Below are 16193 nucleotides of genomic sequence, written 5' to 3'. Positions count from 1 at the left end.
ATTACAGCAGCAGAACCCCTGACTTGGGTAAGGGTGGCAGAGGGTAAACGGAGGCAGCTGGTTCTGTCCCAGCTGTCTCAAGGGAACAGTCAGAGATGCTTTCCCGGGGTATCCCTTTAACCGCCCAGCCGCTCTATGCCAACCTGTGCAGTGGGCGGGCCCCTGCATGGAGATACCGTTGCTATTCTGGGCTCCGCGGTTCTCTGGGGGGTTAATGGAACTGACCTCTTTAAGGGAAGGTTTTGAGGCCAGCCAGGGCTAAGCCTTCCCCTCCTCCTGACCTTCTGTGTGTTTGCTGCTTTCTCCTCCTTTGCTGTCACCGCGACCTCCTTCCCCAGCTTCTCCTTGGTGGGAGGCGCCGAGTCCCCGTTCTCCAGAATCTCCAGCTCCTTCTCCAACCTGGAAGACAGAGTTCGGCTGCTGAGCAGCGTGCAATGGGAGGGGGCAGCATGGGCTTTCCCTCCACAGCCCCCAGGGCCAGCCCAACCAGTCTCAAAGGAGCCAAGTACAAGAGAGACCCCCCCCCCCGGGAATCTGAGAGCGAAATGCCTGGTTATGTTATCCAGGCAAAGATCAGCCCCCCCCCCCCCCAAAGGCCCCACCCCGCCAGGTTGTCCTGGGAGCAAAGGGAGGTGGAGGGAGAGAACCAAAAGAAAGGCAGAGGACTGGCTCCTCTGGTGCAAATCGTTGGAAGAGTTCAGAGTTCACAGGTAAAGCTCCCGCCTCCCAGCCCCCTCTGCTCTACCCACTAGACCCCACTCCCCCCCCAGCACTGGCGATAGAAGCCAGGAGTTCTGGCTCCCAGCCCCCTCTGCTCTACCCACTAGACCCCCCTCCCCCCCTCCAGCACTGGGGATAGAAGCCAGGCGTTCTGGCTCCCAGCCCCCTCTGCTCTACCCACTGCACCCCACTGCCTTCTTGCACTGCGATCTTGACCTACGGCGGCCTTGCTCTTCCCCCAAGTGCCCACAATGCTCTGCCCCTGCACCCCCACCCCCCCGAGGCCCGATTCTGATCTCATATATGGTCTGAGTCAAAGCTCACTGAAGCCAATGGGGCCCTTCCTCCATTGCAAACCCGCTGTAACTCATGGAAGCCAAAGGACGGACGCTGGTGTAAACGCAAGGAGAATCAGGCTCCGGATACGAAGCAGAGGGCACCGATCTTGCCCATCTGGTGATCGTACGACACAGCCTGAGCTCAGCCAACCCCAATCCCGCCCCCACCCGCGGACTCACGCCGGATTCAAACCAACCCACCCGGGTTTTGTTGTTGCTCATTTCCTTGGCTTCACGCAAGGGCCTGTTTTCACCATCGCACGAAGCACGCCTTGCTAACCCTGCAGAGGGCCGATCGGTACGACGCAAACCCCCGCGAAACAGGAAGGCGAGCGACTGCCTAAAGGGTGTGGGTGGGATCTAGAGCTGGAGAGCTCCTCTGATGGGCAGATGATTATTTATATCGCCCTCAAATTCAAATGGGGCTGTGAGTGTGGGAGAGAGAGAGGGGTGGAAAGGACCCCATCGCCTGCGTTTAACTGGTGGAACCCACCCATGGCTGGAGGAGCTAGACAGACAGACGCGACAGACAGACAGACAGGAGGGAGGGTATGGAGACCATCAGATAGATGTTTCATGGGCCAGAAACTCAACTGGTATAACTGGCATAGCTCCATTGCAGTCAATGGACCAATGCCGATTTACAACCCCCTGAGGATATGGCTGTCCATGTTGCCATTTTGCCAAGCAAAGTCCCCAAGGGAGAGACCCCCATCCAACTCCTTAAATCCTCTTAGGGGAGCATCGCCCCCTGCCCCCTCCACTCCAGCCACGATGCCCAATTTCTCCTACAGCTACCTCCGTGACCTCTTCCGCATCACTCCCACGGCACGGAGCAGCCGCCTAGCTCTGGACTGCCAAGCCACCCCCCTCCATCCTCATTCAGATTCTGCCCCAAGATCTATTCCTGCCACGTTGCCCGCAGGAAGTGAATCCGTAAGGGAGGGAGCACAAGGCCTAGGTGCCATATAAGTTCTATTTTGAGGGCTTCGGTGGTGCCTACCCCTTTTCGCTGGCCCTCCAAGTTCACCCAGGCCCCTTGAAGCTGATGGGATCTAAGCACGTGCTGAAGGCCTGGCTGAATCAGGCAGCAAAGGGAGCTGCAAGTGTCCTGTCCACGTGCCACACGCTCTCTGCCAATGCCCAGGGCTCTGAGAGTGGACGCTCTAGTCCATTGGGCCGGCAGCACAAGATTGTTTTTTTTTTTTTTTAAGTGGCTAGTGATTTGGGGCGTTTCCATTTCTGGAGGCCCAACCGAAGCACCTTCAATGGCCGGGATTTTCAGAGCAGCTCAGGGGCGTGGCCCTTTCTGAAGATCAGGAATCTCTCCTCTCATGCCCTGGGGTGGAGCATGTTGGAGCAGAGGTGCAGACATTTGGGAGTGGATTGTGTAAACTGATGAACCGGTGTCACTTAAGCTACCATCTGCCAAAGGGATCCCAGGCAGGCAGACCCTTCTGTCTGCTGACCCCCTGCGGGTGGATCTGTCCATGTGGATGCCTTTGCAGCATCGGGGCCCTCGGTCACTGCATCCTACGGGCCACTTATTTCAAGGCTTTGCACCTCACCATACTTACCATTCACACAGCGCTGCCACCGGGACAACAGCATCTCCTGCTGCTTATAAAAAAAAAGGACAAAAATACCATCCCGGTTTGGAAAAGGGCCACCCTGGTCTGGGCTGCTCAGCGACGTCTGGCTGCTGGAGCTCAGTGGGATTGAGAGCTTGCAGGAGGAGGAAAGTTATGGAGCTGGTGGGAGAAAGGGGAAGGGGCAGGCTGGGCAGAGGGTGATGTGTCAGAACAAGGGCAATCCCCCGCTGCAATTTTTCTGTGTGAGGTGAGGGCTTGCTGGTGGTTACATCATACGATTGAGAGTTCTAGCCTCAGCTCGGGGAGCGGAGTGCGATCTAGTGGTCAGAGTAGAAGAACCGGCGTCAGGACACCTGGGTTCTTCTCTTACTCTGGGAGGGGGAGTGTGGTCAAGTGAGTCGAGCAGGCAACTGGGCGTCAAGATACACAGCATGGATTCCTGGCTGCTTACGTGACCTTGGACAAGTCACGTCACTGCGCTGAGCCTCAGTTTACCTACCAGTCAATAGTGATATCTACCGCACAGGGGAGCTGTGAGCTAATCCATTAGCTACAAAGCACTTGGCCATCCTCTGCCAGTAGGGGTTTAGGGAAAGATAAAGTGCTAACATTACTGAGAGTTTCATTTTTCAATGGAAAGCAAAGCAGTGGAATTACACTGGATGGCGTTAACCGGTGCTCGCCCTCTGTCTCCCCCTAAGCACCTGCGGTCAGAGGAGCCTCCAGTGTTTGTCTCAATTTTGCCTTTTTCATCACCAAACAACTTATCGGCAAACCCCATTTTTTCCTCCCATCTCTACAGAGGGTTGAATCATAACCAGGAAAACAAGGCGGCCGTTGACGGAGCTGGCCCGACGACAAAAACCATTTATTGCGGGAAGATTTAAAAAGCTGAAATTTGTCAGCTACAGAATCTGATAAATTCTGGTGACAGAGTTGGGGCTGCAAAGGGTAGAAGAAAATGTAGCTTCGGACAAAAGCCATTCACTGGACATTTAAAGAGCGTAAGATCATTGGGGCAGGGACTGTGTTTGTACAGCGCCTAGCACCCCAGGTCCGTGATGGCAGCTCCTAGGCATTCCTGCAATAGAAATAAATACCTAGCTCTTATAGGGCGCTTTTCGGTAGATCTCCAAGCATTTGACCATCTTTAATGTATTCATCCTCACAGCACCCTTGTAAGGCAGGGCAGTGCTGTAATCCCCGCTGGACAGATGGGGAATGAGGCACCAAGAGGCAAAGCGTCCTGCCTTAAGCCACAGAGGAAGCGGAATCCAGGTTTCACAGGTTCTAGGCTAATGACCTGACCACTGGACCATGGACTGAGCTGAGGATTTTACAACTCCCTAGCTTGGCTCGCCTCTCTCTGTTACTCCACTTTGGCCAGGATAACTCAATAGATCACAGATAACCGTTCTTGTTATCTGTATAAAACAGCACATGGAGGCCACAGCCAGACCAGGACCCCATCGTGCCAGGCGCTGTACAAACAAGGCGACAAACACTCACAGATCAGAAGGCTAGAAGGGACCTCTACGGTCATCCTGTCTGAACCCCTCCACAGCACTGGCCAGAGAACGTCCCCGGGCTAATTCCTGTTTGAACTGGAAGTTAAACCGGGCACAATTAACTCAAGTGTTGCCCCAATTCGATCCCGTCCACACGCAAAGCCCCTTAACCCAAGGTCGGGGCTGCTTCTAGCTCAAGCTGGCTGGCCCGCCGGGGGATACAGGCGACAGCGGGAGTAAGCATAACTCACCCGCAGCTAACATGACCACTCTGTGTAGCTAGTGTTACTTTGCAGTGTGGATGCTCTCACTTGAGCGAGGCTATCGCTCGCGTTAACTCTGCAGTGATGGGCCCACACCTCCTAAGAGAAAATCCCTCTACTGAGAGCTTAAACAGGCAAAGGGTGGGAGAAAGGGAGTTTTATTAGCCCCATTTTACAGAAGGAGAAACCACCATGGCCACCAGAACTCCTGAGATAAGTCCTGGAAACTCAGGAGACTGGCTTAAAAATGAGGAGGTTTTTTAAAATGCCCCAGGAGTCTTTTATTTGCCTTATTCGCTTTTGAACCTCGCAGGGGTCACGTTTTCGAGCTGCAGCCGCTAGTGCTAGAATGGTAGAGTGTGTCTACACAGCCATCGGCGGTGCGGCTGCAGTGCGGGTCGGCCTGCCCGTGCGATAGCAGTGAAGATGGGGCAGCGTGGGCCGTACAAGCCCATCCAGAACTCTGGCTACATACTCGCGTCCCCTCCCCTCTCGCAGGGTCCCAGCGCTCAGACTTCAGCCCACACCCGAACATCTACACCACAATTTTACAGCCCTGCAGCTCGAGCCCTGTGAGCTTGAGTCAGCTGACGTGGGCCGGCCACGGGTATTTCACTGCAGTGTAGACGCACCCAGCGTAAGCCCAGGGTTCAAACTCAGGCTCCCACGGGGTGGAGGGTCTGGGCGCCTCAGTCAAGCCGGTACCCAGGGTTCAAGGCCTATTGCCTTGCAATGTAGACGCAGCCCCATTGGACTCATACTCTGGGAATCTGCCAAAAGTATCCAACGATCCCATGGGTCGACATTCTCAGTCCTGTGGACAGTCAAGTTTGGTGGACAGTAATGTTTTCTAACACTGCACCATGAACAAAGTGCTAAAATGGCCACATTTTGGGAGGGCGCTAGGAAGTCTGGGATACGGGTGGTTGGATTTGGGCCTGCATAAGGCAGTGTAGAGGCTGGAGCCCCAGGGTTTAATAATTCCTAACCTGTAAACACTAAGCCCTAGGTTAACAAACCCAGGATCTGCTCATTCAAGTTCTACCAACCCTGGGCTTACATTACAATGTAGACCTCCCCTAAGGGACTTGGCCAGGGTCGTACACTGAGTTGGTGGCAGAGTTGAGAATTAACCCAGATCTCCTGAGTCCCCGTCCAGTGCTTTCCCTCTCCTTACTCACAGATGAAAATATACCTGGTGTACATGTGATGAAATTGAGCCGCTCCGGGGACACCCCTACCTTTGCAAAGCACTAAGCCGAACACGAAAATGTTTAAAACAAGCATCAGTTTTGCAAACAGTTCCTTGGGGAGGCTTGGAACAGTCCACCCTGCAGCAATGGGCTCCAGATCACAAAAGCATCCTGTGGTGAAAACTAGGAAGTGAAACCAATGAGACTAGTTTCGCTACCTGAGTAAAATGCAAAAAAAACAAAAACAAAAAAATCCTCCACAAACAAACCGTATCAGTAGTGAGAATGAAATCAGATTTTTAAAACTGCAGTATTGCTATGCTCAAGCATTCAAGAATCAGGAGTCCTGCCCCATAAGAACCAAAATATTGGCTTAAAATCATGAGATTTAAATAAATAATATAGCTTGGGTATTTGCTTTCTGGTTTGGGAGCCTTTAGGTCACTCACAGGTCATGCTTTCAAACTTTTCTCTGCAACTGTGAAGGTCAGAAACTTTTTTAAAATAAAAGCCAAGATTTTTCTATATTCACATGACTCCAGGAGCTGGCAATTTAAGAAAAGCTCCAAACACCATGAGACTCGCAATAAATTAAAAATTAAATTGCGAGAGTTGGCAAAGTGGACGTGGGGCAAATGTAATCCTTGTTACACCTGAGCAGCCTCACTGAAACCAACACGGTGCAAGGTTTCGACCCCAAAACAATCAAAGGGAATGAAAAGACCTTCATTGACATCCACGGGCTTTGGATCAGACTAAAATCGCGCTCCGTGGGTTTTCGGTGTGATTAGTCAGCTGAAATATTTGTTATGTTATTAGTCAGATGAAATATTACAAACGTTGCCGAGCTTTTTGCCTCCAAAAGCTTCACAATTTCTCATAAAAACCTGTCCCCGTTTCTCAACTAGTTCTAGTTATTAGCAATTCAGGCAGGGAATTTTTGAACAAAGAGGCCTCATTCTGACCTCACTTCTGTTGATATAGAACCGGGATGTCAGTGAACTTCCTCCAGATTTGTACCCATATAGCTTAGATCACCATCCGGCCTGGACATGCACAATTTTTACTTTGACAGTGTCCCCTTCAGCAGATTTTTATTTTTGTCTCCTGTGCGTAAAGCGCCCTTCCCCTCTCCAGTCTCTGAAAAATCCATTGTGCCATTAAAACAGGGACAATGGCCTCTTTGGATCTGACCTATATCTGCACTGATCCTCTGTAATTAATGGCCAGCATGACGGAGAGGGAGTAATTTACTGCATTCTGGCTGCTGGGATACCTCTCCTAGCAAAGCTTCTTTGCTGCTGGCTTTTTCTTTCTGCTCTTTGGCAGCTGAATGAACAGGAAGGAGGTTACTGGGAGAGGGTAAACGTTTCTCGCTTTTCCTTCTAACTCATCTAAGTCTCCTAAGATATACGACTGCAAAGCCAGCACTCCAGATTTGGTTGCTGCCGTGTTCAATATCCACTGGGAAGCTAAACAGCGGTCCGACTTCTTCCCCGACTATCCAGCCAATGCTACCTACTAGATAACAATAAATGTCTGATCACATGCGCACTGCTCCATACAGGAGACAAATCCCAGATCACAGCTGGTGGGGGAATCCATACCTTCCTCCCCAGGAATCAGTGCTAGCCAGGCCATTAGCCAATCAGATCGCATACATGCTTCAGTGTACTCTGATTGGCGACTGAGAGTTCTAAGGAGTCTGAAAGTGACCGCCCCATCCCTGAGACCTCTTAAAGGGTCATCTAGTCTGACCCCCGGCCAAAATGCAGAATTTGTTGTGTCTAAACCATCCAAGACGGATGGCTGTCCAGCCTCCTTTAGAAAACCTCCAGTGAAGGAGCTTTCACAGCCTCCCGAGGCATCGTCTTACCGTTTTTACAGCCAGGACCTTTTTCCTGAGATTTCATCTAAATCTGCTGTGCTGTCGTTTGAACCCATGGCCTCTTGCCCTGCCCTCGATGGCAAGAAAGAGCAACTTTTCTCCATCTTTTTTTATAGCAGCCCTTCAACTGTTTGAAGACCGCTCTCGTGTCCCCGCTTAATCTCCTCTTGATTTCAAAGGGGAAATTGTTGCACGTTTTGAAATAGGCAAGACTTCCCACTCCATCTAATGAAGACATTGAGCACGTAGGTAACAGTGCACAGACGGGTTAAATTCTGCTTTCGGTGACATCTCATTGAAACCGCAGGGTGGATTTGTGCTCGCTGTGTAGGGTGACCAGATAGCAAATGTGAAAAATCAGTACAGGTGAGGGGTAAGAGGCGCCTATATAAGAAAAAGCCCTGAATATCGGGACTGTCCCTATAAAATCGGGACATCTGGTCACCCTATTGCTGTGAAATGCAGAGTCCAATTTGTCTGTGGATGGTGGTGCTGCCTCCTTGGGGATGTCCCCTTTGTCATCTGTGGAGGGGAAGGGGAAGGCAGAGCCTAGGTGGTGAGGGGGCAGGCGTTCGGCACTGATCAATTTCAGGAACACAGATCAGCAGAGGCTGTATAAACCCACTTTGCCCCCAAGACTGAGAAAGCAAAATGGCTCTAGACGGATGCAAGACACAGACTCATAGGAGCGCCGAGCTAGAGATGGGAAAGGCCCAGCTAATGGGCCCCCCTCCCAGCCAACGTTAGGATCATCCCTCTACTGTAGATCGTCATGGATCTTTGTCCATGGCACCAAGGGCTCCTCGCCCCTCAGCCCTGAGTTTGTGTGTCTAGCTGGGAAGCTTCCCGCAGCCTCTAGCAACGTGAAAAGCACAAATGCCATTAGGGAGAGAGCTGGGGGAGCGAGGCCATCTGTGTTCAGGCATACCTCCCCGGGGGCAGCATTACAGCATCGCAGGTTCCTGATGGATTCAATTTCCCCTCTTTCCCCCTCCCAATCGCTATTGGATTTTCACTTTAAATAATGTCGTCTCCTAATTGCCGCTGATGGGTGCTCTAGGGTGCTGGGCGTATGGCTATCGGCCTCCCCCAACAAGGGCAAAGCAAGTGCGTTCTGAAATCCCCTCTGCATGAGGAGAAAATTCCAAGGGGAAAACCAAACTGCTTGGCCTTTGAACCGGGAGGGAATTTAGCACTTAAGAAATGGAAGGGAAAGCTCAGTGGTTTGAGCATTGGCCTGCTAAACCCAGGGTTGTGAGTTCAATCCTTGAGGGGGGCATTTAGGGATCAGGGGCAAAAATCTGTCTGGGGATTGGTCCTGCTTTGAGCAGGGGGTTGGACTAGATCCCTTCCAACCCTGATATTCTATGAACAGTACGGGCTGGAGATGGCCAATGTTAGCGAGGCCAGATGTTATATGACTGTCTCCACTGCAGCTCAGTCCTGACCCATCGCCTCCGGCTATTCCACCTCCAGGTTCTCTACATTCAGCCCTCTGTGATCCCAATCTGTCACCAGCTGCTATTCCAAACCCTGGTTCATTTTGGTGGGGGGAGGGAGGTGCATCATGGCAGTCATACATCCACGAGGCTTCAGGGGAGGGGAAGTTTGGTTGAGAGGCCCGGTCCACATAGCCGAACGGGAGCCCAGGACACCCAAACTGTAACTCCTCCGAGGCACCGGGGCAGCATTTCACAATCACAACATCGAGGTTCGATGCTCAACTGAAACTTCCTGCAGAAACTTTTTGCGCAAAATCCCATTTAATTGAATTCCCTGCTTTCCAGCCCAAAACAGTTTAGATGGAATATTTCCCACCCGCCCTCGCTTCCAGCGTACCAGAGTCAAAAGGTCAAGGCTGCTGTACGGGTGGGGAGGGAGGCTTTAAAGTGACAGAGGACGAGGAGGGCGGCTCTGGGAAAAAAAAAACTCCAGACTTCAATAGGGCTGCAGACCAAGATGCACAGACAGTGAAAGGGGCTTCGCTCTCCACTGCTTGGGGGAGAGGATGGGAAAACTACCACGGTCAGCAGCTCCCGGAGGGAGGGAACTTGGAATGTTCAGCTGTGTGTGTCAGACGCTCTCCTGTGTGGGAGGTGGTGCAAGGAACAGGGAGCGCAAGTCCGTTGTATTTCCTGGCAACACCCTGCCGCCTGGATGCGCCTGAAGAAGTTGAGCTACCCCCTTCAGCTCCCCTCCACCCTATTCCCCGCCAAAGCCCGCACCGCTGTGCACAGCTCTCCCCCTGACACCCGGCCCCAGTTACCGCAGACACTCCAGGACTGGAGAAGCCAAAATAGCACGAGGTATCTGCAGGGGTTCAACACGAACACACTGCTAGCGGGGGTACGAATCCTGCAGTTCTCTCTCAGGCAACATTCCCAGTGATTGCCACAGGGGCTTTGCTTGAGTAAGATCTGAGTCAAGAGCTCAGGATTTAGCCCGGTTATAAGAATATCTTATATTTACCACCTCTTATCGGAGAATCTCAAAGCCCTAGGTAGGGATGGACCCGTTCTCCATTTCACAGACGGAGAAACGGGGAGATTAGATGACTTGCCCGAGGTCTCACAAATAAAATTGGAGGCAGGGCCAGGAACGGAGCCCTGGTGCCTCACCCCCACTTTAACCACTAGATCACACTGCCTCCCCAAGTCAGGCCTAGCACTCAAGCATCCTGACTCGAAGGCACCTGCTCAAACCACACTGCCTCAGACTCCAGATGAACGCTCCTTGTGTGTTCTGTGCGGTCTGAGGCTTGTGCTGTGAATCTGGGTCCCTTTCCAGGTGGCTGTTTCTCTGAACAAGAGCCACGTGCAAAGGGAACTGGGTCTCCTGTGCATGATAGTCCCATCAGCCCTGAAGGACATGGCTTCTTCCAGCTGCTCTGCATGGCCCTCACAAGTGGGACTACAAGTGTTGGTGACATCCCAGAGACTGGCCAGGGAAGGGGCATGCAGGGAGACCAGGGGTGGGGTGAAGGGTGTGGGGAAGTGAGTTAGTGCAAAACCAACTAGCACCTTCATTTGCCTCCAAGCTCTCGGTGTAGCTGTTGGTTTCCTGCTACTTTCTTCTCGGGACCAGCTCCCACCTACTCTGTGCCCACCAATGGCCTCCCGCTCCCCTCACCTCTGGGGAGTGCCCTCCCTCCCTATACTCCTTCGCCATTACCTCTGGATGGTTTCTTCCAGCTCCTTGGTCTTCACTTCGTCTTCCTGCATCTGCTTCTTCATGGCCTCGTCTTCCTCAGTGGCGGACGACGGGGCTCCTTCCAGCAGCCACCTCTCCCTCAGAGCCTTGGACTAGGTAGGGTTGGGAGGGGAACACAGAGAGACCGGTTACTTTCCTCCCTCTGCACTAGGGATACTGGTGTGAGAACCTGGGCTCCAATGCTGCACCACCAACATAGCAGGGAGGAGGCCGAGCATTGGGGTCTCTCCTAATTGGCCTCCTGGAGTGGTACCATGACACCTCCTACCGCTGTCTGCAATGGGAGAGCCACTGGGGGTGGGTGGAGTGTTACCAGGAACACACATTAGCAAGGGGCTAATGGCCCTGCAGAACACGAACCAGCAAGGACGTCAGTCTGCATCATGGGGCTGAATCTGTCTATACTGCTGCCCATCATCCTAGCATCTGAGCGTGAACCCTCCGGTGTCTTCATCAAGCTTAAGGCCAGAAGGGACTATTAGAACAGCTAGTCTGACCTGTATACCGCAGGCCTTAGAATTTCACCCAGTCACTCCTGTATCAAGCCCAATCATGCTGGCTAAAGCCACTTCCAAGAAGGCATCTAATCTTGATCTGAAGACATCCAGAGATGGTGAATTCACCGCTTCCCTCTCACTCGGATCAAACTCTCCATTAACTCCTTCCTTCCCACCTCGGAAAACCAAACCACCCACTAGAGCTGGCTAACACTTTTTCATCCAAAAGTACTTTCCCAGTAGCAGCATAGGCTTTGGGTACTCGTGGTTGTAGGTTCAAGCCCCACCAATGACCACAGTGTCTCTATATACCGCCATGACCTGCTACGCTGGTGTGGTTTCAAACCTCGGGCAGTCTGGGGCTCATCAGAAAAGCATAGGGCCCTTCCCAACCCAAGTCAGAGGTGCTCGGGCACAGCCGAGCAGTCTCAGTGCAGAAGGTGAGGAGCGAGGGACGTTCTCTGTGCTGGGAAAATGCTGCTTTCCCCTCTCCAGAGACGCACTCAGGGCCAGGCCCTGTCCTAGCCATGCTGTTCAGATCAGGCCTTTGGGGAAACCCAAAGCCCAGTGGGTTAGTCTGCAGGCGATCGCAGCTGTTTCAGCGGGATGTCCCGTGCCAGGGCACGTTTCTTAGGGCAGGTGAGTCATTAGGGTCAGTCCCCAGACTTTGCCACCTGGCTCAAGCGAGCAGGGAGATGGCTGGTTTCCAAGCTGCTCGTTCCACGACGGAAACCCTTCAGAGGAAGCCCTTCAAAGCGGCACGTCTGCATCCTGGAGCTTTTCCTGTTACCCCCGATCTGTAAAGCTGCAGCAACGCATGGCAATATTAATCGCTCACCCTCTAGGCCAGCGGTTCTCAAACTTTAGCAACCCGAGGACCTCCATTTTGATTTAAATTTTTTCAGGGACCCCCAAGCTCCCCCTACTCAGCCCTTGCCCCCCTCCCCGTCACTTACTCTCCCCCTCACTCACTTTCACCAGGCTGGGGCAGGGGATTGGGGTGCAGGAGGGGTGCAGGCTCTGAGCTGGGAGTTTGGGTGCAGAAGGGGGTGTGGGAAGGAGTTTGGGTGCTGGAGAAGGATCAGGGCTGGAACAGGAGGGTGGGGTGCAGGAGGGGTGCAGGCTCTGGGAGGGAGTTTGGGTGCAGGAGGGGGTGTGGGAAGGAGTTTGGGTGCTGGAGAAGGATCAGGGCTGGAACAGGAGGGTGGGGTGCAGGAGGGGTGCGGCCTCTGGGAGGGAGTTTGGGTGCAGGCTCTGGGCTGGGGCAGAGGGTTGGGGTGGTGGAGGAGGTGAGGGGGGCGGTGCTTACCTTGGGCTGTTCCCGAAAGCAACCGGCACATCCCTCTGGCAGTGGCTCCTAGGTGGGGGCCCAGGGGGGTCTCCGCATGCTGCCCATGCCCGCAGGCACCGCCTCCACAGCTCCTATTGGCCACACTTCCCGGCCAATGGGAGCTGCGGAGTCAGTGCTTGGGATGAGGGCAGCGCACGGAGACCCCCTGTCCCCTTCCTGGGCCGCAGGGACTTGCTGGCTGCTTCCAGGAGCGGCACGGACCCAGGGCTCCTGCTCCTCCCCCTCCCTCCCAGCGCCTCCTTCACGTCGGGGAACTGTTCCCCAGCGTGAAGGAGGCACTGGGAGGGAGGGGGAGGAGTTGATCAGCGGGGCCCGCAGACCCCCCGGAGTACCCTCGGGGACCCCCAGGGGTCCGCAGACCCCAGTTTGAGAAATGCTGCTCAAGTCCATCACACCTCCCCCGGGAGGTGACCATGCAAGGAAACACTGAATTGAATACCTGCGTGCAGAGGGGAAGGTGGATAAAGGATAAAGCACATTTTAAGGGGCGCACCGTTTTTGGGGAATGGTTCCCCCACCCCACTAACCCTGTGAAAAGTGTCCACCTCTGTGCTCTCCTGAGCACCTCACAGTCTTCATTCACCCCCCAACAGCCTGTAAGGAAGGGCAGTAGCATTACCCCACTTCACAGGTAGCACCGGAGGCCTAGAGAAGCTCCAAGCCAGATTTTTAAACATATTTCAGTGCCTAACCCCCAAAATGAGGAGTTAGGCACCTAAATACCTTGACCAATCTGGTGCTAAGTGATTTGCCCAAGGCTGGACAGGGAGTCAGTGGCAGAGCTGGGAACTGACCCCACGTCTCGTAAGGCCCAGGCAAACCCCGAACCCTCTCTCTCAGCGACACTGGGCTGAGGTTTGGGGCATGCTTTGCGGTTGGCTCGGGTCCCGCTCAGGTTCAGCCCTGCGGCATTGGGCCCAGATCTGCGTTGCTACCTTTAGGTGCTGTAACTGGCGCCTGTCGTCTTCGAGCTGCCGCCTTTTATTTTCGATCTCGATCTGACGTTTCCTCTTCTCCTGAGCGTAGAAGGAAAAGACGAAGAAGGGAGAGGGGGAAAGAAAAGGATGAATTCGAGGTAATCACGTTTGCTAGGACAGACGTGGCCGGATTTAGCTTTCCGAAGGCGCATGGGGAGGCACAGGTGGGACGGTTTCCATTACCTGGTGGGCAGGTGTCGAACTGGGTCCTTAGCAGGTGTAGATTGGTACAGCCCCATTTACGCCAATGGGAGCGAGGCTGATTTACCCCAGCTGGGGATCTGGCCTGAAGTTTTCAGAGGCAATTTAACTGGACTGACCTTTCTCACTGACTCAAGAAATTGCTTCCCCTCCCCCCCCCCCCCCGCCCCTCAACAACAGCTGAGATTTCTCCCGTCTCAGCCCTTGCGGCTGCACCATCACTGTGGTATGCAGGAGGCGTGGATGGGGCAGGCCCCCTCCATGTTGTTCTGCTTTTCTCTCTCTCCTTTAGGGTTTGTTCCTTCCATTCCCCCCTGCCCCCCGCATAATTTGTCCTCATTTTTATCTTACCCGGAAATTGTAGCTACCCAATCCACACAAATACACACACGATGCAAAACAGCGGCACATACATTCCACACCTACACAAACAACGCTTCACAACTACACAGCGATGCAAACAAGCAACACCAACCGAGCACGGCAGCGACACTCCCAACGCTCACCACCGCCACAATGCACAACCGCTACACAAACGAGCAACGCTCGACAACGGCCCTATCCACAACGACACGAGCAATGCTCACCGGCTACCTACCCAACGCACAACTACGCAAAGACTGCACGGCAGCTAAACAAACCAGGCACAACAGCTACACCAGGCACTACACAACCAACGCACAACAGCTACATTGACAATAAACCACTACACCAATGCCTGGCAGCTACACAGCCAATGCCCCACAGCTGCACAATGTGTGACTGAATGCATCCTAAATCGTTGATGCCTGGAGAAAGAGGAATGGCTGCCGGACTCGACGGCCCTGGATTTCCAAGCCCCACGGTCTGGGATTGGTGTTTGTGCCTGGATCGATTCGCTGTACTTAGCTTTTGAGCGACAGCAACTGAGGTACGTTCTAACGGCTGATCTCAGGGCAGCTATGGCGTCTACTCCATGCACTCAGAGCAAACATGCTCGAGGTTTTTCCTTTCAGATTAAGGAAGGCCATAAGGAAAGAACAAATATCGAGGCCCAGGCCCTCCAGCTGCGATTGGAATTCCCCATTCCCCTTCAGATCCCCCGCGCATCTGCCACGTGTTCAGTCTCGCTCCCGCTGCGACAGGCCCAGCTGGGGCATCGCTAGGCCCTGCGGATCCACAGTTAGTGGCCAGTAGAGCAGCCCTGAGACTTCCCCTGCCCTTAGACAAGTGCCTCAGTTCCCCCATCTGTAAAATGGGGATAATAATCCTTTGTCTATTCAGACAGTGAGCTCTTTGGGGAGGAGACTGTCTCACACTAGGTGCATGTACAGCACCTGGCACAATGGGGCCTTGGTCTCACTGAGGCTCTCTATAAATTACTGTCGCAGTATTAGTTGTACAGCCACTTGGAGTCCCAGCTGGAAGGACCAAGCATGGGTGGATGAACGTGCTGCAGCCCCGGGTTTCATCGGACATCTGCAATGTATTTGCGCTGTGTAACGGGTTTTCATGAAATATATTTGCCCTTCACTTACCCCCCGTGTTCTCCCAGGAGAATTTTAATTTAATTACACTGGCTGAAGCACGTGTATCTCAGACTAAATGGGAGTCTGTGCTACTCAGACAATAACGGCTCTTGTTTGCAATTGATGCCTGCCCTCATTTGAAGGGAACAACATTCATACACATGCCCAGAATTCTTGTTTTCCCAGGGCCAAAGTGAACTCGGACCTCAAGTATTATTACTATGAATTATTTCTATTGCAATAAAGCCAAGAAGCCCAGTTGAGATCAGGGCCCCATCGTGCCTGGCGCTGCACAGACACGATGAGAGAGAGTCCCTGTCCCAAAGAGCTTATAAATGAAACAGAGACAGACAAAGGGTGGGAGGGGAAACTGAGGCACAGGCAGGGGACATGACTCACCCAGCATCACACAGCAGGCGAGTGGCAGAATGGACAATAGATCCCAGGGCTCCAGACTCCCAATCTGGTGCCCTATCCACTAGATCACGCTGCATTTCTATCATGCCTTCTCCAAGCCCGTTATTAACGCAAATGAGTCAAGCCCCCTAAACAGCACAGTGAGACAGGGAAATCTCATTATAGGCCCAGAAGGGGGAAGGGACTTGGCCAAGCATACACAGTGAGACAGCAGCAGAGCTGAAAATGGAGCCCAGAAGTCCTGACTCGCAATTCCCTGCTCTAACCACTAGATCTTACTCTCCCCACAGCTGGAAAAAGAACCCAGTCACCTCGACTCCAAGTTCTGGGTCTTTGAGAACATAAGAACGTCCATAATGGTCAGACCAAAGGTCCATCCAGCCCAGTATCCTGTCTTCCAACAGTGGCCAATGCCAGGTGCCCCAGAGGGAACGAACAGAACAGGTGATCACCAAGTGATCCATCCCCCGTCGCTCAATCCCAGCTTCTGGCAAACAGAGGCTAGGGGCACTATCCCTGCCCATCCTGGC

At 53.3% G+C, this 16193-nt stretch overlaps 1 protein-coding gene across 2 annotated transcripts in view; it reads right to left on the bottom strand.

Moving 5' to 3' along the window:
- PALM (paralemmin) overlaps positions 1-16193 on the bottom strand; it is a 66237-nt gene that overhangs the window by 15221 nt on the left and 34823 nt on the right. For both annotated transcript variants that reach the window (XM_054013407.1, XM_054013409.1), the window contains exons 3-5: positions 13496-13576; positions 10674-10804; positions 282-399 (exon numbers count right to left, since the gene is read on the bottom strand). In XM_054013407.1, coding sequence (XP_053869382.1) covers positions 282-399; positions 10674-10804; positions 13496-13576 — 330 coding nt within the window. The remainder of the gene's footprint in view (positions 1-281; positions 400-10673; positions 10805-13495; positions 13577-16193) is intronic.

The sequence above is a fragment of the Malaclemys terrapin genome, chromosome 24 (assembly GCF_027887155.1).
Source record: "Malaclemys terrapin pileata isolate rMalTer1 chromosome 24, rMalTer1.hap1, whole genome shotgun sequence".
Taxonomy (NCBI): Eukaryota; Metazoa; Chordata; order Testudines; family Emydidae; genus Malaclemys; species Malaclemys terrapin.
The sequence above is the reverse complement of the archived record's forward strand: the minus strand, read 5'-3'. Positions and strand labels throughout refer to the sequence as shown.